The sequence below is a fragment of the Thermobia domestica genome, chromosome 5 (genome assembly GCF_964235325.1).
Source record: "Thermobia domestica chromosome 5, izTheDome1.hap1.1, whole genome shotgun sequence".
Lineage (NCBI taxonomy): Eukaryota > Metazoa > Arthropoda > Insecta > Zygentoma > Lepismatidae > Thermobia > Thermobia domestica.
The window spans coordinates 225,621,459-225,644,520 of record NC_137458.1 but is presented as its reverse complement, the minus strand read 5'-3'; the positions used below and the strand labels follow the sequence as shown (position 1 = coordinate 225,644,520).

The 23,062-nt window shown below is 35.1% G+C and overlaps 1 protein-coding gene across 1 annotated transcript in view; it reads left to right on the top strand.

The window, feature by feature from the left end:
• LOC145686419 (soluble guanylate cyclase 89Db-like) overlaps positions 1-23,062 on the top strand; it is a 367,562-nt gene that overhangs the window by 285,209 nt on the left and 59,291 nt on the right. The window contains exon 2 of the mRNA XM_081759712.1: positions 9,561-9,960. Within this exon, the coding sequence (XP_081615838.1) occupies positions 9,561-9,960 (400 nt within the window). The remainder of the gene's footprint in view (positions 1-9,560; positions 9,961-23,062) is intronic.

The following is a 23,062-nucleotide window of genomic DNA, read 5'->3' as shown; positions in this document are numbered from 1 at the left end:
TTTGAGATGATTCTTAGAAGTGGGCGTGTTGGCATGCAGTTGGAGTACTAACGATTTGCGTCACTATCGAACACTAACGTAGCACTAGCGACGTTTAAAGTCGAAATTGGAGTCTGACATAAGTGGCTTGTCAACTTCACTGACATTATATTTTCCTTGAATGCGAGAATTTTGCGCCCTATCACAAAAATAGGAAAAAATGCGCTCGCAATATATTTGCACTGGAATGTTTGCGCCCTACCCCAAAAAGAGGGGAAAATGCGCCGGCTATATATTTGCACTGGGATGTCAGCGCCCTACAATTCAACTTATTATTGTATTGTGTAAAGTAACTTCCACTCGCACTTGACCTAGGCTTGCCTCTCATCGTCTCAGTGAGTTACTCTATCCGTTATAATATTCCGAACAAATGAAAAAAAAAATACAATTTTAGTTCACTAAAGGGCAATCCATACAAATACAATTTTTCATTATACTACAAAATTTACAATAAACGTATAAATGACTGATATATAATTATAAATTAATATAATCAAAGAGTACAATTTAATCTACAAAAGGCTGTTTGGCTCTACCCAGATATCTCTGTTCACAATCCTTGAGAGTTGTTTGGCTTTTCAGGACACAAAATATAGAAAAGAAAATGTAAAGTGAATGTAAAATCAGTGCAGTAATATTATCAAGAAAACTATGTACAGTGTGTTTACTTGCTGGAATTACACTTCAAACACACAATTGCGTTCAGTCGTTCTTTCAGGAAAAATGTTCCGGGGGGCACATTTAGTATTCCGGAGGGGGGTCACTGCTGGTACTATTCCATTTATTATTATATTATAGACGTATTATTTTGGTCTCCTCCGAGGGGGCACTCTGAGAGCTCTGGGGAGGCCAGTGTTCCCCCAAAATCATCTCTGGAAGAAGCAGTGATTGCGTTGATCCGTTGTGTTCTTTTGGCTTATATTGAAGTTTATTCTCCCCTTATATAGCCACAATGAAAATAAATCACAAATGGCATGGTTGTGGGGGGAGGATTGTTTATGCTGTAATGTCAGCCCCTCCGAGGAAATGCGTAAGCTCCAATAGGTTCTTTTATTTCGCAGGGCTCAAACTTCCCGGTGGAGGCACATCGCAGGCGCAATTTTCCCTGTTCTTGAAGTAGGTCGCAAATTTCCCAGACGCAAAATTCTCGACACCGTTCGAATGACCTCGGAAGACGATATCTTTTTCAATACTTTTTTTATATTCTTTTACTCGAGATTTCTTCATAGCTTCTTATTAAAATACTTACTAATATATCCTCATTTTATTGTCCTAACCAATCAATATGGGTATGTTATCAGTAAAATATTTAGATTAATCGAGCCTCTGGTGTGTAACCACAGTATTTCATATCATGCTCCCATTAGAAATCTTGGCTAAACGAACCAATATATGTTGCCAATAAAATAGTTTAGAATGATTGAGCCCCTGGTAAATAACCACAGTATTTCGTGACAGATCCCCCCCCCTTCCTATTACCATATTCTAGCTACGTGCCTGACTCAGCTAATTCTCTACATTCTTTACCAAGCACACATTTTCTAAAGCGGAAAATGCTCTCTAAATACCTAAGCTCATTATTTTCAGCAGATGCACAAACTGGGTAACATTCTATCTACATGAATGTTATATATGTCGATTACTGGAAACCGCTTCTCGCTATCTATTACCATATTTACTATATAATGATTAACGTTAAAACCGGAAATGGTTGATTTGTACCGCTTCCGGTTTGAATATTACATTCATCAGGGAACTCGATTCTTAACTATTGACTCTGTACATCATGGCCAAAATTGATTGGTAATCCATCAGATAGTTCTTGAGACTGTTTGTTTCACTGACGGACAGAATGAATATATGGCTATAGAGTTTTGATAAACTAAATTCGTTAATGAGTGATGATGGAACAAATATAAGAAAGGGAACCAAGAGTAGGCCTACCACCGGAAAAATTTTCGAACACAAAATTAGCCATCGAAAACCCACATGTCCTGGGTTAGAATACCATAGATGAAAACTCTACCACTGAGTCATCAATCACCCGCTTATTAGTTTTGTTAACTATTATATTAATATAAATTAATGAATGCCTGCTTATGTTAATTATTGAACAATTACATTGTATACTTCGTAAAGTCAAAAATTATAAATTTGTATTTACTGTACATACAGTGAGCGCAGAAAGTGTTCGTACACCTATGCTATTGAAACGAGAATGCCTGCGAAAAAGAAACAGAAAATTTAAGAAGTGTAATAACACACACAATATGAATAATGAAAACTAAGCTTTATGAATATATCAATAAAGAACCACAAAGACAAGTTTAATGGTCAGAAAGTAAATAAATTCCGTAGAAAATATATAGGGTAGACGCAAAAAGTGATCGTACACCTGACGTACGAATACGAAACAAAGATACCACAACTAGGGTTCACTAGTATTCACCTGAGTATACACCTCTGTATAGCATGACGAGTAACAGAATGAGTTTAGTTGTGAATAGGAGTGAAAAAACTGCACGGTGGGCTGTCGAAATGGGAAGCAACCGAACAGAAACAAATGAGGAGACAAGAAAAGTAATTATTAAAGTGCATAAGAAGGGTAAGTCTTTGAGAAAGATAGCAAACCTCAGGGGCAGATCCAGAGGGGGGCGATCGGGGCCATCGCCCCCCCCCCCACATGAGGAAACTTTCTTATTTTATATATAAATAAACCCATCCATAACAAGTTTGGAGCTCTTAAAAGTAGCAGTATTACTGCCGACCGCCCCTTTCCCCAGAAGTCCGTCCTGGATCCGCCCCTGTATAGAGTAGCCACAATCGAGTATTTTCCGCTGTATGTTTGGAGTCGTTGTCTTGCTGAACAATAAATTGTTTTCAAGAACCATCTTCTGCGCAGTAGTATGGAGATATTCCTTTAATATGTTAATATACACTTTGTGGATCATCACTCCATCGATAAGGTGGAGACGACCCACTCCTGAGGCACTCATACAACCCCAGACGAGCACGGACCCTCCTCCGTGTCTTACTTTAGAGACGAGATTTTGAGGATTCATCTCTGTATTCACCTTGCGCCATACCATACGCCTCCCATTGGACTCGGTAAAATTAAATTTATTTTCGTCCGAAAATATGACCCTATTCCAGAAAGAAGCCTGATCCCTTATCTTTATACTCTTTTTCAAACTTTAGTCTCTTTATACGATTTGTCTTGTTCACCCAGAACATTTTCCTGGCTATCCGACCATGATACCCTGCAAATATTCCGCACTGTACTGGCTGATACTTTAACACCGCGTGTTTCCAGATCCGTTGCCAATTGCACAGCACTACTTTTTGGAACCTTTTTTCTTTCCCTAATAATGTAACGTTTAACTTGTTCACTCAACATTCTTGGTCTTCCAGTTCTTTTTTTTTATTATTATTATTTTATTATTTTTTTTATGGTTTCGCACAGTGATAGAAACATTATACATCGCAATTATTGTTTGTACTGTTGAACAAGGCCTGTCTGCAAGGTTTGCCAGGGGCGGATCCAGGACGGACTTCTGGGGGGGGGGGCGGGCGGTCGTCGGTAATACTGCTACTTTTAAGAGCTCCAAACTTGTTATGGATGGGTTTATTTATATATAAAATAAGAGTTTCCTCTTGTGGGGGGGGGGGGCGATCGCCCCCCTCTGGACCCGCCCCTGACTCTATAATACCTTGAAACAGCTTCGCACACCTCCCCAATCCCCAGACATGAACCCCATAGAACATCTATGATCTGTTCTGGAGACAAGAATCAGAAGGCACAGCTTGTCTACTAAAGAAGGCCTAAGAAAAGCTATTCAAGAAGAATGGGACATAATCAGTCCCGAAGCTACAGAACTACGAACTACTACAGGTGAAATCAATGCCACGAACACTACAGACAATCATTAACGCACAGGGTAATCCCACAAAATATTAAATAAAGTAATATACTTTATAAGCATTAATTCAAGCATAAGTGTACGGTGACTTTTTGCGTTTACAAAAAAGGAATTCTCTCTTTTCTTCTGAACAAAGCAGTGATTGTGTTTGTTTGGCCTTTCTCTTGTATATAGAAATAAAATGTATGAATGTGTAGTCTTAATTCTGGTTATATATATATTTTCCACCTCCCGTTCTCATGCTAGCTGTTTTCAATATAAAGTAGGCAGTGTACGAACACTTTCTGCGCTCACTGTAGGTGTGTTGACAATAAGCGAATGTTATTAGAATATTTGTTGAGATTTATTTTCCTTCACTGCCTTTCGCCTGATTAAAAAGTAGTTTGCAGTGCTTTGGAGCAGCTGCAGGTGGGAACGCGATAATATTTGAGACATACCGGCGACTTTTTTGTGTGTGAAAATAAGATCTTTCTCATAAAGTAGTAAATAACTGCAGTAGCAATTGTCTACGTAAATGATAAAGACATATCCAACTACAAGAAATTAATACAATATATATAGCCTATTCATTATTGTGTTTCTCTTTTAACAACTACTAGCTAAGTATGGCCAATTCCACAATTTTTACTTTCCGGAATCCGGAATTTTTCCGAAATCCGGAATTTTTCCGAATTCCGGAATTTTTCTAAATTCCGGATTTTTTCCGAATGTCGGATTTTTTCCGAAATCCGGAATTTTTCCGAATTCCGGAATTTTTCCGAAATCCGGAATTTTTCTGAATTCCGGAATTTTTCCGAATTCCGGATTTTTTCCGAATTCCGGAAAGTAAATTTTCCGATTCCGGAAAAGAAAATTTCCGGAATCCGGATTCCGGAAAATTTTGGCCATCCCTAATATATATATATATATATATATATATATATATATATATATATATATATATATATATATATATATGTGTGTGTGTGTGTGTGTGTGTGAATGTTTTCATCTTTGTTGTTCATAATCCACTCTTTTAAAAAACTGTGAAAATTTACTAGCTTAAACAACTAGGATGCATTAAGTCTTCATCCTGGCGAAATTAAAATACCGCTAATTTTACAGTAATTATGTGATATCTTCAAATAGATAAAAGATAATTGAAATATGGAACAAGAGCGCCCTAGACAATATTATTTTGCGTGAGGTACCGTTATCACAAGTCACCTAGTGGCTTTCCGTTTTCAGGTGGGTCGCGGTGGCTCAGTGGTAGAGCGTTCACCTCTGGTGCATGGAGTCCCGGGTTCGATCCCAGCCCCCGCCACGTGAACTTTGTGGTGGACGATTACCGAGTGCGTGGGTTTTCTCGGGGTTCTCCCGTTTCCTCTCACTTTCTTCATTCCACCATTTCATTCATTACTCATCATCACCGTCTCCTTTAGCCTAACTGGCATAACCGTGGGACGTAAAACTCAAAGATTCCATTTTCCGTTTTCAGGTGTTTAGAAACGCGAAAATAAATGCCGATTTTCAAAATGGCTCGAAATCGAAAGCAGAGTATGGCAGCAGTCATCTCAAATTTTAGCAACCCGAAGACATTTCCTCTTGTACATATTACACTGTACAGATCATTCTCTTGTTTCAAATTGGCCGTAGTTCAATTAGTTTTTGTTACTTTCACCGTTGAGCTCTAAAACTGAATAATGAATTTGCCGTTACTTCATTAAATGATAAAGTGAACACTCTTTGAAGCAAAGACAGGAAATATGTTTTTCTTTTCCTAATATGAAACAGTGTTAGAATAGACATTTCAATCGGGACTCCTTACAGCACAAGAAGTATACATAGCCTTTTTCTTCCTTTCTTTCGTTTGATACCTTCTCCAGTTTTTAGAATTTGACGTGAATTCAAATACACAAAATCTTCACATCCACGCCAAATGGCAAAAGCTCAGGTGTAGAACATCGACTTCAGATTCGGAAGATGGTGTGATCGATCCCTCGTGGGTAAAAATTTCGAGTTAGAAGTTCACCAAGATTCTTCCTCTGTATACTAGGAAATTTTTATGGCCAAATCGACTCATTTTCCTCATTTCTATCCTCTGAGACTCGGATGTTACAGTCTTAAAATAAATTCAAATGTAGTTGAAGTAACTTAACGCTACTATCCTGTAGTCGATGCTAAATTACTATTGTTAATTTTGAGATTAGATTTGAAGGAGGGACATTAATAAGTAGGCCTATATCTTGTTGAAAATTCATGTCACCATTGATTTACTGTTCTGCTTAATTCCTACAACGTAATTTTCTCAGAAATGCATATTCTGACGGAAAAGAAATGTAAATCTGCGACAAAACTGGGTATTCACTGACTGAACTCACTGAATGAAATATCAGTGGTCCAGTCCCACAAACTCTGATTACTAAACATCAGACAACGGGATGACACAGCCTGGTCACTGTAATAACTACCACTTTTTACACAAAATAACATTACTGGCGCTACCAAGTTGTATTATCTTGGTATCGTACCTGATGATTACCAGGAGATCGTAATACTGGCTCTGTGATAAACTTCGGAATTTCTCTACGTAATAGCATTTTTGGGATTAAGCTGCAGTAAAAATCATTTAAAAGAAAATACTTCTGAACGATTTATTTATAAAGAATCACTGATTTTTGTTAGCCTCATTTCTCCAGGCTTTAGTTAGTAGTATAGGTCCACCAAACGCTGACTCCGTTTTCCTTGGAGATCGCTAGTATCACTTGTTAACATCGTAGCAAAAGGTTTTTATACAGAGTTGGCAACGCCCAAGAGCGTTAGGAAACTAAACGAACTAGAGAAAAGACCAGAAGGTAGTCGAAAGGGAGAACCAGTATCAGTAGCAAATAGTAGATGTTGGTAAACAATCGGGATACGAATAACAGAGAGAATGATTATTTCAAAAATAATAAAAACTTTTGCTCTCTTCTTTTACTGTATATTAAACCAAGACTACTCGATATTTAGATTCTTTGATAATAATAATAATAATAATAATAATAATAATAATAATAATAATAATAATAATAATAATAATAATAATAATAATAATAATAATAATACCAAATTATTTAATGGACGCTATGCATTTCTTCTATGTCGCCATAATTATTGAAAATTAATTACTTAGTGTACGAATTATAATAAGTAGTGTACGAAGACTTCTTTCGTCCAACGCACGTGTAATGTTTTACTGTAGTGTATGCTATTTGTAAATAAGCATCTCATATTTTAGTATGACTTTTAACCAGGGATACAAATAAGTACTCGCCCGGAACGAGTGATTCATCGGTGCGGGCGAGTATTTAATATCATACCGAAGGTAAGTAAATGATTTCTATTGTGGGATGTGGACTAGTAGCTTGCTTCTTGGGCGAGTAAAATTTTGTTGCTTATTTGCATCCTTGCTTTTAACATTCAAGCGAATGAGAATGTTGAGAAGTTTTTTCTTTCTGGTTCTTTGGCGGAGACAAAGGAAACAATCAGGATTTAGGATTTAGAGTGCCCCCCTGGGAATCGAACCCGGGACCGCTCGCACCGAAGACGAGAGCGTTAGTGACTGCGCTACATATGGCCACTGGAGATAACCAGATAAGGGACAGAGATTAAAAGGAACATTCAAGTAGTGAGGTCAATGCATGCACCTTACAGATTTCGATGAATAAGATCTTGCTATACTACAAACAAAAATAAGCCTGGAGCTATTTGACTTGGAACGCAGACTATTGCAAAATACGGTATTCTGTAGTTGGTAACTCTGTTGTCGAGAGATGTTTCGGTAGTAGTTTCACTTGTAGCCACTACCAACTCACCATTTGTCCCCTTATAGCAATATCTCTCTGCGTAGGGGGGGCCAAGAATTTGATCAAGGGGGCCTGGACCCCCTGGCCCTCCCTTGGCTCCGCCACTGTGCAGAAGCAACAACACATGATTGCTAGATAATTAACTCTGATTCCAAATGGCTGTGTGTTATTGCCCGGGCCTTTAACAAAAAACAATGATTATGGCTCTGTTTTGGTTTAAAGTGGTTAGGGCCTGATTTGTCATGCTTTATGTGGTACAGTTTGAAAATTAAATGTAAACTGATTTAACTTTCTCTAGTTTTCTATATATATATAAAAAATCTGCTACTTTTGGAACTGTTTTCAAAATAACATCACATGGCGCTTTCAGTGTATAAGGAAATCAATTCTCTATTGATCATTTCCTACATATTACGTCTTTAAGATCTCTTTCAAGGCTTCTTTCAGATCTTAAAATATTCATGTCCAGACTTTATAAATAAGACAAAAAATGGTTAACTTTTCCATGTATCTATGCGCACGGTCAAACATTATGTTCTTTTTTCTGATATCTTTGGAAAATTGGACTTGATTCTCTTGTGTTCTGAACATCCCATAGAACATATTTAATGTGCATTACTTATAATTCATAATCTAAAACATGAAAGTAGATGACATGTTATAATATAACATATTTATTAAATATGAACCTTGAGAATGGAATACGTTTTCAACTTCGGACCACTCATACTAGTAAAAACTTCTAAGTGAAATTTGTAAATGCAAAACCAATAAAATGAAGCACCTCCGTTGCATATAATAGAATGCACTACACATTAAAAATGTAGCCGTGTGAATCACATGACATATTATTGTCATATGTGTTGTCACTGTATGAGATGGAGATCATATTTATTCTTAGTTAATTATATTTATTTATTTATTGAAGTCAGATGGATAAATATTTTTTAAATCTAGAAGTTACATGAAACAGTTTTCGTATTATTATTTGAATATTCTGTGATCTTAGATCACGGCTCTTATTATTTGATACAAGACTGTACTTCCTGGATCCTGTATAGAAATTGTGCCACTAAGCTTATTAATATTGTAATCAGTGTTGATCCAATTTCGAAATAAAACTGATGTTTCAGCAGATTATAGTCTACATTCGGTAATTCTATCAGCAGATTACTACATATTCGGTAATTCTATCAGCAGATTACTATACATTTGGTAATTCTATCAGCAGATTACCATACATTCGGTAATTCTACCAGCAGATTAATGTATATTCGTTAATTCTAAATACAACGTATCCTCAAGATACGATACGTACCTTTAGAATATTTTTATACCTGGTACGATATGATACATACCAAGTATAAAAATGTCCGAAAAACTAGAGGAGTTTGTATGAAGTCAAGAGAAGTGGCGGAGAAAAAGGGTGCAGGTTGTAAGGACCAAAGCTTTGTTCATTTTAATTCCATCATGACAAATTAACTTAACATTCGTGCGAGGAAGTTATGATAGATAAAATCTAAAGTCAGATTCTAATAGCAATAAAAGCTGAAATGTAGGTCGAAATATGTTAATTTATTGAAACATGCTCTCTGATTCTGACTTTAATGTTTGTCATTCTTACCCCTTTTTATAGAACTTAGATCACAGAATAGCAGCATTTTCAAGCATTTCTGTGTTGTTTAAGAAATAATTTTAGTGCGCATTTTGTTCATTGGCTGAAGACGAAAAGTTATTGCCTCTATATTTATAAGTTTATTTATTTTGTTCTTTTCAGCTGGAGTATGGCGAGGAGATCTGGTTGCAAGTTCTAGAGCGTGTTGGATTGAAATATGCAGTGTTTAACACTCATCAAATTTACCCAGATCATCTAATTCCCAGTTTAGCAGCTGCATGTGCTGAAGTCACTGGCAAAAGAGCTTCCAAAGATCAGTTTATGAGATTCTTTGGACGATGTTTTGTTCGATTTTTCAGCCACTTTGGTTACGATCGACTGATCAAGGCCACAGGTCGAAGCTTTTGTGATTTTATTCGGTGCGTGGACAATCTTCATTTACAAATGAGGTTCACGTATCCTAAAATGAAGAGCCCGTCCATGTACATTACCCACGTAGACACTGAAGGAGTGATTCTTAATTATAGAAGTACTCGCACTGGATTTACGCAGTACCTAATGGGTAAGTATCTATAATTTAAAATAACTAAAATATCCGAATGATGAATTACAAATTATCCCGTATCAGGTTAGGAAGTGACCAATAATATGGATAAAAAAGTCATGCGTCAGGTAATATCCTGAAATTATATATTGGATAAAAGGATACCTTCTGAATAACACATGCATATCGTATAATGGATATGTCGAGTTAATTTATATTTGAATGGCAAATAAATTCCGGATAATGAATATCTAACGATTGATAATAAGTAAGTGTGTGATGAATAATTGTGGTTAACAAATACGAGGGCCATTTTTCTCAAGCTCCGCTAACCACCAGGGAACAACCACGTGAGACTAAAACTAATGTCCGTTATTAAAGAACCGCGACAGTGTAGTTGGTAAGACTTATAGGATAAGACTTCTAATTAGTTGCCAGTAGGAACGGAATTTATCCTCTCATTCTACTGTGCCCTTTCCAAAATGCTGTTCTGAGTTTTCCACACCTTCTGTAAAATGAATAGTTGGAGAAGTTTGACTGATGAAGGGAGCTAGATCATGGCTGACGATTTCACTTGCATGTGCCAAGTTGGGAATTACATCAAGGTAAATCTTAGATAGCGGGGAAACTTTCTATACCGCGCAAGGTACGCAAATACTGGTGTTAATCATCTAGCAAATTAAACCGGATTATTATGATTTTGTCACGTTATTCAAGCAAATAATCTTCTTGGAAGTTGAAAGAACAAATTTGATTGGTTCACTTTTAACATGTACACCTGTTACATATGTTTATTTGATTTGTTGTTATGAAGTTGTATAAAAGAGGGAACAATATACATTTGAAATGAAAATAATATTTATTTATCAACTTGATAATCAAAACATTAGTAGACCAGGGTAGCACACAATATTTTCCAATGTTTTTACGTTTTACGCAAATACAATAACATTTTTTAATACGCAGAAGTAATTTCAATTCATCTGTCAGAGTGTTATTATATTAATTTTTTCGAAAGATATGATTCTTAATATATTATTCTTCACAAAAACTTAATGTTTCATAGTTCACACAAAATGTTCAATGTTTCATAAAGTGTCACAAAATACATGTGTCTCGAGCCACAATTTGTGAATAATATTTCTAGATGTTTTTGGTTTCATATTCAATGCTTAAAGTTATTAAAGTATTAATATACGTCTGTTGAAATATGATTATTTTTTTCAGGTTATAATTGTTATAAGTGAATAATGTTATTTTCATAGTTATTGTTTTAGCATTTTGAAGTTGGTTCCTTAGTTTTCTGGAAGTTTCTTTTTTCTTGGTAATAAGTTTTCTTGTGTTTTGAGTTGTGTTGTTTGTGTTTAACCCCCTTTTCAGCATCGAGGCTATATGAGACGGGATCTACTGATTAACGTGGAATCCGAACCACATGAGCTCCCGCCGGGAATAGAACCCGGGACTCTCATGGCAAAGGCGTGTAGCCACGAAGGAGCTCTTTCTTGTGTTTTGACTGTACTAGATAATTGTTAATGTTTTAATTAATTATCTTAACATTGAACGTTAATGTGATTATTTCTGTTAAAATTAGAAGAGAAAAATTATCAAAAAACATATAAAAGTACTAAAAAAGTCACACACACTTTACAAGTTCAACCTTCACACCATCTTGTAATCTAAAACGTTTATTGTCATATAGGAATATGCTATAGATAGGTTAGAAAATCAGCTTGGACAGCAAGATAGTGCCGACAGAAAACGCATATGGTCTGGACTGTGTGTTCCCCATCCTATTCCATTATTACATTACTTTACGCTGCGCGTGGTTTACATCGGCTTCCTCCTAGCGGTGTGGGTATCCTTTTACCTGCTTTTCTTTATGTATGCATCTCACAAACATTACCCAAAGTGTGCTGTCCTGTGTCTCTTGTACGATATCTATCATATGCATACAATTCATTATCCATATCCATGATATAGATACTTTTCATCTTCCAATATATACTATTAATTTTTCGATATCCGGGCATCTATCACCTATTTCTTGTATTTGAAAAAGTTTATATTTTTTTTTTGTCATTCGCTACTCTTTACAAAACACCATTATACATCGTAACACATATTTACGAGGTTTTCATCGGTTAGAATTCTATGCGGTGATAGGTTAATATTGGTTTTAAATTTTAGAGGAAAATAAAATCTGTAGTTGATCAAAGATGAAATACTGAAAGTATTTTAGGTTCAACTTCAAACACTTTTGAAAATAAATACTTAACTCATCTGTTCTTTATTCTTCCACTGTTGGAACCATTATTTGGTTAATGAAAGATAATAGTTAATGAAAAGTAACCAGTTTCAATATGAATGAATTAAAATGAATCTTTAATAAAGGTTTGAAAAAAAAAAGTATCAATAAGGGATGATTTTTTCCGCAATTTGGAAACTTAATAATTAGATTTTAATTCAAAAATTTGAAGAGAACAATGTAAAGTAACGAATAAATGATATCACCGTCTAAATGAATAATGTTTAATATTCATGTTTCAAGTGTTATGTTCTATGGAAAAGATCCGTTGGTGCAAATACAAATAGTTAAAGCTCATGTTAAAAATTTGTTTTTTTTTCTCTTGTTGAAGAGCTGATTGTTAAATATTATAAGAAAACCTATGAAAATCTACTACACTTTGAAGAAAAAGTAATTGGTAAATCTAAAGCAAAATACCTGAAACTTAATTGAGTTAGTTTCGAAAAAAAAAACAAACAAAAAAAACTGTACTATATATTACTAGATTTATGAGAATAAAATGTTCGTCTTATTGAAATATATATCTGTCATTTCCAAAGGCTTCAAACAGCAGCTCATGGAGGGTCTTCAAATTCCTTTGAACACCATTTATACATACATTGTCTTGCAACATGATTACATCATGTCGTTTGAATATTTCTGGATGTTTGTGGATAAAATAGTGATGCATTTCATGCATTTGATCACAGTAACAGTTTGCGGCGATAATTTCATTTCGGCTTGGAAAGTCACAGTGGATCAACCTCATTATATACGCCATACGCAACAATATCTTGTAGGGATTTTCAGGAAATTGTCCTGGACTTTGGTCAAGATCAAAATACTGTCCTGATCATTTACAATTGTAGAGCGGTTTCATTTTGCATCTCAAGCGACAATACGGTGCGTGAAACTTTCCCGTTATACCTTATATTCAGTGAACTGCACATCTCCAAACTTCGATTCTTGTTGGATGGTGTCTACTCATGCAACATGAGCCCAATTTCTTAAACTTACCGATTGCATAAATCTGCCGAACGACAATGATATGGTGTATATCTAGCTTGTCTTCAATTCATGGACACTTTTTTTAAAAATTTTTTTCATTTTAGATAGTCCGCTTCAACAGTATTCCTTATAGCTAATTTCAATATGAAGTTGATTGGTACTTACGGGGCTCAGTTTGCAATACTGTGTCACAGGAACAAAATTTGACAAACCAACATCGAATGGTACTCCCATGCGCAAAAAAATTGCGCGTATACTGTAACTCAAGATTTTTCGCATTTATTCCATTTTCCTTACGTTTATGGGTAAAATTCAGTTATTAGTATGTGGAGATAATAGAAAGCAATTCATCTAAGGAGATATTTCCAAAAAATATAATAAAATAATAAAAATATAAGCAAAAAACAAAATTATGCTCGGTTTTGTGTATACTGGCAACGATGATTTCTAGGGATTTTTTCAGTAGCAGATCACAATTGCGGAGGGAATTCAGTAGGGGAATCGAGAAGTTGGATCAAGAAATGGATAGTGGACTAAAATGTTGCATTTATTGGTTAAAACCTAGTGTGTAGATTGCCTGCCAAATATAAATTAGCTTCTGTAACTAAGATGTCGTACGAAAATATAGAATTAAACAGAAAAACTCTTATCTTAAGGTTCGAAGAAATACGCACCATGGTTATGAAGATAATTTCTTTAAAAAAAGAGCCAACACAACGTAGCCTCCGTGGTTAGGTGGATAGAGTGGCGGAGTCATAGTTATTTTATAATTTTGACACCACATCGAATCCCATCCCATCCCTTTTTTTTTACAAAACATTATAGAAAGTGTTTAATTTTGATGTTAATAAGAACCGAAACAATATAATAAGGAAATAATTTATTGGTAGTATCCTTTAATCGACGTATTTATTCAGTATTAGAATACGTGTACTATTGGAAACAGTTATTGTTTTCAGTTTATAGTCTTGCATGTTACTTCCCGTTCTTGAACAGCAGACAACTCACTTCGGGTTTGTGTGTCAGGAAGAACATACGCGACCTTGACAGTCTGCCGTCTTACCCCTTGTTACATCGACCTGATGTTAAATGATCGTTTATGTGTGTGTGTGTGTGTGTGTGCTTGTTTTTTGCTTTTTAGAGTATTGACTTTCTCTCTGTCTCTTTTTTTTTCATATCCACAAGTGCAAGAATGCTTTCGTTAAACGTAACTAAATTATACAGATCTATGTATACGGAACACGAATATTTCTAAATATAGAATGAATATGAACGATAATCATACCATATTTCTACATTATATAGTAGCGTGAAAAACTGATATTAAAATAATATAACAAACAGGCATAAGCTTTTTTTTTTCTAGCATGGCAACACATTAAACGTAACTCATTAAATTTTGGGAATTACAAATTATCACCTTACGTGTCGTTGTATTCCTATTCTTTTTCACGTTCAAGCGACGAAAGAAGAAATTGTAGTAATAGTGATAAAAATCGAATTCGAGATTTCAATGAATTCAAGTTTCACGCCCCCACATATCGAAAAAGTTATTTTGATGTCTGTCCATCTGTTCGTTTGTTGGTTCGTCACGCTTTTACATGCATTCAAATAGAGGCCATACTGTTCGACGTATCTGGACCTAAGTCTAGACATGAAGTTTTTATAACACTTTATCGTTTCGAATTCTATATTCTCCGACACATAAAAATAAGGGTAGTTTCCTGAAGGATGAAAATTTAAAATAATTAAGTTGTTTCAAAAATAGCTGTAAAGATTTTGCTTATTTTTTTTTTTTTACAAATATAGTTTGAATCATTGCTCTGAAAAAAATACGTAAGGTGTAATTTACTGTATGGGATGCGTTTTTTCGAACAATTTTCTCAATCACATTTTATAAATAAATGTATCATTAATAACCTAACAATATGACACAACTCGTTCGTCCTGTAAACATTCAGAAGGGTAGTTTAGCCTACTCTTCGACGATTTTCCCATTAGTGCCTGACCCAATTTTGTTCATATTTCATAAATAAATGTCACATAAATAACCTAACGATACGGCATAATTCCATCATCCTAAAAAGCTAGAAGTGGTATAATACTTTTCGGAGTAAGATTTACCCTACGATTTTGTGGAGAACGACTCAGGCAATTTTGTTCGTATTTCATAAATAGCATAACTCGTTTGTCCTGAAAAGATACACAAGGGATATTTTATTCTTGGGGATGACTTTTTTGACGATTTCTCAGAAAGTACTCAGACGCTTTTGCTCATAGTTCACATGCAATTATCTCCTTAATAATTCTAATATATGGCATAAGTTATTTCTAACAGAAATATGACCAATGGGTACTTCACTTTTGGACATAAGTTGCTTCGAACAAAGTTTTCCAAAACACATTATTTTATTCGCATTTCCCAAATAAATGTTTCAGTAATAGCTGCAGCCTAACACGAGTCAGTTTAAGAAATTCGAGCGAGAAAATTCAGTGCGTTTCATCCGTACCCATTCTTAAATATATTTTTAAATGTTACACCTAATCAGAATTTTCCTAACAAAATCGAAACTTCTATTTAAATGTGCCTTGTAGTTGCCAAATGGTTCAAGTCCATTGCTTTTGGATTTGATTCCCGGTGAGGGCTAGTGTATTTTTATCCAACGTTAAGGTATAGGTAATAAGTAGGTGCAAAGAGAAAAGTGTTGAAGCAAGCCTAACCAACCTAATAAATAATACAAAGAAATAATACAATATTACGAAATTATAGAAGAAACGTTGTTAATATTAGATATTTGCGTGTGAGATTGTCCAACCGATGACTGTCAACTCCAAAGGTAAGAAAGTGAAACATCCAATATTTTTTCTACCAGGTTAATCAGTGGTCTCTAGGTAAACCTATCCTACTAGGAAGTGATTGAGATACCAAAAAATGTTGTAATCGCTGGGAGACATGTTAGGAGAATACATTGGGTGAGAGACTTTAATTCATGAATAGTCTGCACCTTCGTTGGTGTATTGAAGTGCGTAGGTGGTGTGTGTTTAGCACATCGGGTTCCTTTGTTGTTAGTCCCAGCTTTCTAGACCGGATGCAGTTATTCCCGGTAGAAAATACAAAAAATATATATATACATTTCTATTACTATTAAAGTAAATAATTACACTCATTCCCTCAATGTGATACTTGTTTGTTTAATTGTATACAGAGAGCTGATCCGTGGAAAAATTGTTCATAATAATAAATAAAATAAACTTGACAAATATTCTTGTAAATAATAGGTAAAAGTTTGCGTCACACTGTTCATTTTGCTGGGCACGTCAGTGTGCCACGTTATCCGGTTGTGGCACACTGGAATATAGGGTATGGCTTTCTAATTTTTCCCAACTATTTTAACTGCTTCAATTGAAATGGATTTATAATAATAAGAGAGTGAATTTAGTCTTCTTACCCTTCGATTTAGAAATAAGGTCCGCTAGAATTGTATATATAAAAATAATAGTACTCAGAATTTTATAGAGTGGTTTGTTTTATTCGAAATGACATACTTCCTGCAACTGTTTGGGTTGGAATTATTTGAAATCAAATCTTTAAGTTTTACGACCCACGGTTATACCGGCTAGGCTAAAGGACACGGTGATGATGAGAAATGAATGCAATGGTGGAATGAAAAAAGTGGGAGAAAACGGAAGAACCCCGAGAAAACCCATGCACATGGTGTTTCTCCACCACAAAATTCATTTGGTGCGAGCTGGGGTCGAACCAAGGATCCCATGCACCAAAGGTGAACGCTTTATCACTGAGCCACCGCGGCCCCTCTGAAATTATTTATAGGAGAGAGTGACTACTTTTATGAAAACTTGATATCGAACACATTTGTTTAAAAATACCAGCTTTTTGTGAAATATTGCTTAATATTCAGGAAAACCTAAGTCAATAAAATAATAATATTAATAATAATAATAATAATAATAATAATAATAATAGTTATTATTATTATTATTATTATTATTATTATTATTATCATCATCATCTTAAATTAAAAACTCTCTGGACTTAGTGCATTGGCACAATTCCACGAATCAAAAAGAATGTGTTTACTTATCATATAAGTGTAGAAGGACTTAATCCCTGTTGCTTTCAATATAAAAAGAAAGTGTCCAACTGTCAAATGATATGCTACATAAAATGCCCTATGCAACATAATGTAGTATAGAGTCATCATTCCAGGTTGTCTAAAGAACACTTTCGTTTTAGCAAGAAAGGAAGAAAATAGAAAATACTGAGTTTTAACCTAGTAGAAAGTTTGCAGATTTAAGGGAAAATGCACAGAGTTGCTGGATATAAAATGTAGTTCGGATTAATGGAGTAAGACACCGTAAATATTTTATTGTTTGAAATATACTAGGAGTGACCAAGCCATTACATATGGAAATATCGAAAGAGATACGTTAATGGTGTTTGTTAGTTGCAAACTTTTTTAGAAATGAAAAAATTAAGGAAATCTCTAAAACTCTGATATCACAGATCCAAATTGACTGACTATTAAGTAAAACTGCTAAATCTGAGTAAAGCAAAAAAAAAAAAAAAAAAAAAAAAGTATTAGTAACCTGTGTTAGTTTCAGACATATCATTCTCATATCAAAACTACGATAGAAGTAAATTATGAATAAAGGTGAATTCACAGTTCTGGAATACCAACAAATGATTGTGCTAGATGTAACTTTTCAGAAAACTTTTTTATAAGGCTTTAGATTTATTATTATTATTATTATTATTATTATTATTATTATTATTATTATTATTATTATTATTATTATTATTATTATTATTTTGTTTATTTATTAGCTTCCCCATGCCGTAAACGTCGCCAACTCCTAGTGGCTCACTTGCCGGTAAATAGCGATCGTCGATATAGCGACGCGTCGAAGGATTGCCGCTAACGTGCCACTAGTGGCAGGGATTCGTCGAGTCGAAGCAGATATCTAGAATCGGGGGTATTGAAGTTACCACAACGTAAGAACGAGGACTTCATTTTGGTCCGCGCTCGTTTGATTTGTCACGGAGAATCGTAAAGGGACCAACATGAACTATCGCCAGTCATGTGCATGCGGTTATTATTATATATTATTTTTCCCTGACGAATTGTTATTGTAAGGACAATATTTGAGCTCCGGGGGTCAAGAGTAACTCCTGCCTTTACATCATGAAGTGAAAAATCTTGAGGTGGATGCGTATAATTGTATGAATTTAGTTGGCAACTATCGCCGATCACTAGCAAGTGAATATGGGAGAACTATGAAAAAAGTAAATAGACGCTTGCCATTTTGTTATAAAATTACATGACGAGTGCATTTGATTTGATTCCGAACAGTTGTCTTCAAATATACACGGTTAAAGAAGCACTCTGATTAGAAATATTAAAAAGACTTCAACGATTTATCACTCTACAAGCTGTGTCTTCATAATCGCCTCCGTGACGAATTCGGAAGAACACGCAATTAGTAACCCTAAGGTTGATGGTTCACGCCCAGCTCAGGGCACTTTCGTTTTATTTTTTAAAAAAATGTTTTTAGATTCATCTTGATGCAAAGAAATTACGCATATAGGCGATTTAACGTATTTTAGGGGAATAATTTTGTGGTTCGTTGGCGTTCCGTCGCTTCTCTGCCGGTGGTGGTATAATTTTCATCGGCATGGGATTGTCCCCTCACGAGTGAGGCAGATTGTAATCGACCAAGAGTGTTTTGGAAAAATGGGAAACATCTTCCGACTTCGACTTCTGAACAATTCGTTTAGGATCAAGTCGAATCAAGGCTGCGCCACGACAAGGTAGAACAAGTGAGGCAATCGTTCCAAGCACTACGCTCGACAGCTTCCGTCTCATTCACGACTTAGACTCTTCAGGAAAAGTAACAAGTTTATTACTTGTAATTTATTCTTTGAGTCAAAGTATTTTGCAATAAACCATCGTTTTGTAAGATATTTTTACGATTGTATACTATTAATTTCGAAAATTGTACTCATAATATAATTTCCCATCATGGATTTGAAAAAAATCAAAGTTGGAGCAAAGAAAGATCTCCGATCCACATGTCTCTTCATGTTTGATATGGAAGTCTCATCTTCATTATTGACCCTTAATTTATTTTAGTCCTAGGCAACGCGAATCGACGGGATGGCTCTAAGTGAAAACATTCATTTAGATGGTTAAGTAATCAGGAAATTCCTGCTGTTATTTCACGAAACACAACAGATCTTGAGGAAAAAAAAAAAAAAAACAATTTTGCTTACCAGGGGGAGGGAGTAAATCATCTGCTTACGTTTGCTTAACTAGGAAGAAGGCAAGGGCGCCGATCCTGCGGGGCCGAGCCCGCTCAAAGCTCATGTAGGCCTCCTTTGTATTTATGAATATACAATATTTGGTATTATTTGAGTGCAATTTGTCTTAAAATCCTCATATATATATCTTCTGAGTTTGAATGCCCCCCCCTCCAAATTTAAAGAGAAATTGGCGTCCTTGGAAGATCTAGTGAAATGAATAAAAATGTGATAACGTAATACTTGAACAACTCTATCTAATGGAGAAGTAAATTAGTATTCAACACTTCTTTCAGTTTTAAGCATTTCAAAGATTCTCGTAATTTAGTAGCGTCCCGGATTTGCATTTTTGAAGTACGGGAACTTTATCTATACCTTAACGTGGGAATCGGTTTCGGACCATGCACTTAAGCCTCTTTGCCATAAGAGGCACAAGGAGTTTTTCTTTCGATTTCCTCAGGAATATTGCGAATGGTATAACTTTTAAAACTATGTTTAAAAAAGAATACACATCGACATAATAAGATGATAATCTGATACCTAGGAAATATATTGAATTGTTTTTAATTTGTTCTCACGCTTCCAAATCAGTACTTATGCTTTTTTTTATTCAGCCTTTTAATATAAGCATTTTAGACTATTGTCTGTTCTAGGACGATACAATTCTAGTTCATGTATATGCTAGCTTTGGAAATACAGTAGAGTTTCGCTTATCCGACATAAACAGGCAGGCAGAACGCTGGATAATATGGATGTGTTAAGAAAAGACCTATTAAAAGTAAAACTTATGATATAATTTTACATATTACGCATCTAATAATAATGTTTTATAACAAATAACTGCACTGCACTGAATCAGGGACGTATCCAGCGTGAGGGCCTAACAGCTGTCTCTCTCCGAAACTCAAGCACTTTTTAATAAACTTGCCTTTACCCTTTTGAGGTTCTTTTATATCAGTTTACTAGTAGTCAGTGTCCAAACTTTGGGCAATGTACTGTTGTCTTGTTATAATTCTAAGAACATACCATAATGCCATTATACCAGGTGCAGTGGCGTATTTAGGGGGATGGCTTCCGGGCTTAAGCCCCCCACGAAATCTTACTTAGTATAGTAAAGTAAATGAAATCTTGCAGAATTTTCACATTTCCAGGCAAAGCCCCCCCCCGAAAGTTAGCAAAGCACCTCCCGAAACAAAATCGTAAATACGCCACTGACCAGGTGGAATTAAAGAACAGTTTTAAATAGGATTAACATTTCGTTTCCGTTCTGTTTTTAACTTTAATATATTAGAACGATACACTCCATGTCTTCTTGCTATTTTTGTTATGTGATATACGTAGCAGACAGTTTTCTTTAGTTACATTTCTCTCGCAAATATGTTTCATTTTGTTTGTGCTATAATGCAGTTTCCAAAATAAACCGGTTTATAAATGAAAAGTAGGAAAAAGTTTAAGAGAGGTACAGAACTGTTGCATTATTATTATTATTATTATTATTATTATTATTATTATTATTATTATTATTATTATTATTATTGATATTTAAAAACATTAGAATTACTTGCTTACGAGGATTCGTGTTGGGTCCCCTCCGAATAGAAAACCTGGATACGTGTCTGCACTGAATGATAGACGTATGAGTCAAGGTGTAGACGGGCGCGCTAGGCGATAGACTCCACAGCAGGAAAAATAGATTAAGACCACAACTTGCAGATCTTCTTGCCGATTGGTGCTATTTGCAATGATATATCGGATCATATGGTATGTGGAACAAAGGATGGTCGGATAAGCGAGACCATGGTGTATTGGTGTTTCACGCACCTAAACCTGTAAAATGTTTGTATAAACAATTATCTTTCACTCCCTAGCTAAATTTGTGGGTATGATCACACACCTTGCCTCATAAAGTATAGTCTTATAAAGAAAAACATATTTTTTTTAAGCTAAATCCTAAAGAAAAGCCAACTTCATTTTTTTTTTAAATAATGGCAAATTAGTCCACTTCATCACGATAAATCACGTTTGGTACTCAGATGTCTTTTTCTGTCCATATATATCCTTCACACTTCGCTGGAGACAAAATTGTTTTTTCCCCAAGAAACCAGGATGAGAGAAACTATACAACAGCATGAACAGAAAACAATAGCTATTAACAATAGTTCTCTAATCCTCGATAAATACGTCATTACAGCAAAATATCAGTAAGTTGTCCTTATTATATTGCTTCGGTTCTTATTAACATAAAAATTATAATGTTTTGTAAAAAAAAAAAAGAAAAGAAAAAAGAAAGAAAAGAAAAAGAAATGGGATGGGATGGGATGGGATTCGATGTGGTGTCAAAATTATAAAATAACTACGAGTCCGCCACTCTACCCACCGAACCACAGAGGCTACATGGTGTTAGTTCCTTTTTTTAAAGAAATAATCTTCATAACCATGGTCCGTATCGCTTCGAACCTTAAGATAAGAGTTTTTCTGTTTAATTCTATATTTTCGTACGACATCTTAGTTACAGAAGCTAATTTATATTTGGCAGGCAATCTACACACTAGGTTTTAACCAATAAATGCAACATTTTAGTCCACTATCCATTTCTTGATCCAACTTCTCGATTCCCCTACTGAATTCCCTCCGCAATTGTGATCTGCTACTGAAAAAATCCCTAGAAATCATCGTTGCCAGTATACACAAAACCGAGCATAATTTTGTTTTTTGCTTATATTTTTATTATTTTATTATATTTTTTGGAAATATCTCCTTAGATGAATTGCTTTCTATTATCTCCACATACTAATAACTGAATTTTACCCATAAACGTAAGGAAAATGGAATAAATGCGAAAAATCTTGAGTTACAGTATACGCGCAATTTTTTTTTGCGCATGGGAGTACATTCATTTGCTATTCATGGCCCAGGTGTGGTGTTAATTTTTTCATAAAGAAAAAATCATTCGCGATTGCGTGTTCTCGCGATGGTGCAATTTCATATGAACCTGTTCAACAACTTACTGCCTCTTGATTATCTGTATACATCAGCCTGTTTGGTAGATGTGTATTAAATTTACAAACATTTACTTCCCTTCCCTCTACAACCCATCTCCCCCCTCTCCACCCCATCTGTTCGGACACCTTATCCATTCTCTCTACCACCCCGGGCGAAGTTCTATCTCTCTTGCTATCGTTATTTCCACATAGATCACTTGGACCTGATAAAATTAGTCCTCTCTTTCTCAACTAAACTGCTTCAGTTATTGCGGTTCCTTTATCTATCTTATTCAATAGATGCTTCAAGGAAGGGTATTATCCCACCAGTTGGAAACTAGCTCACGTGACCCCAATATATAAATCAGGACTTAAAGATCATGTATCCTCCTATAGGCCAATATCTCTTCTTTCTGTAATATCAATTATCTGCGAAAAAATAATCAAAGACAGGCTACTTAAATTCACCTCACCTTACATCCATAGTTCTCAGCACGGCTTTCTACCGAAAAGCTCAAGTCTCTCAAA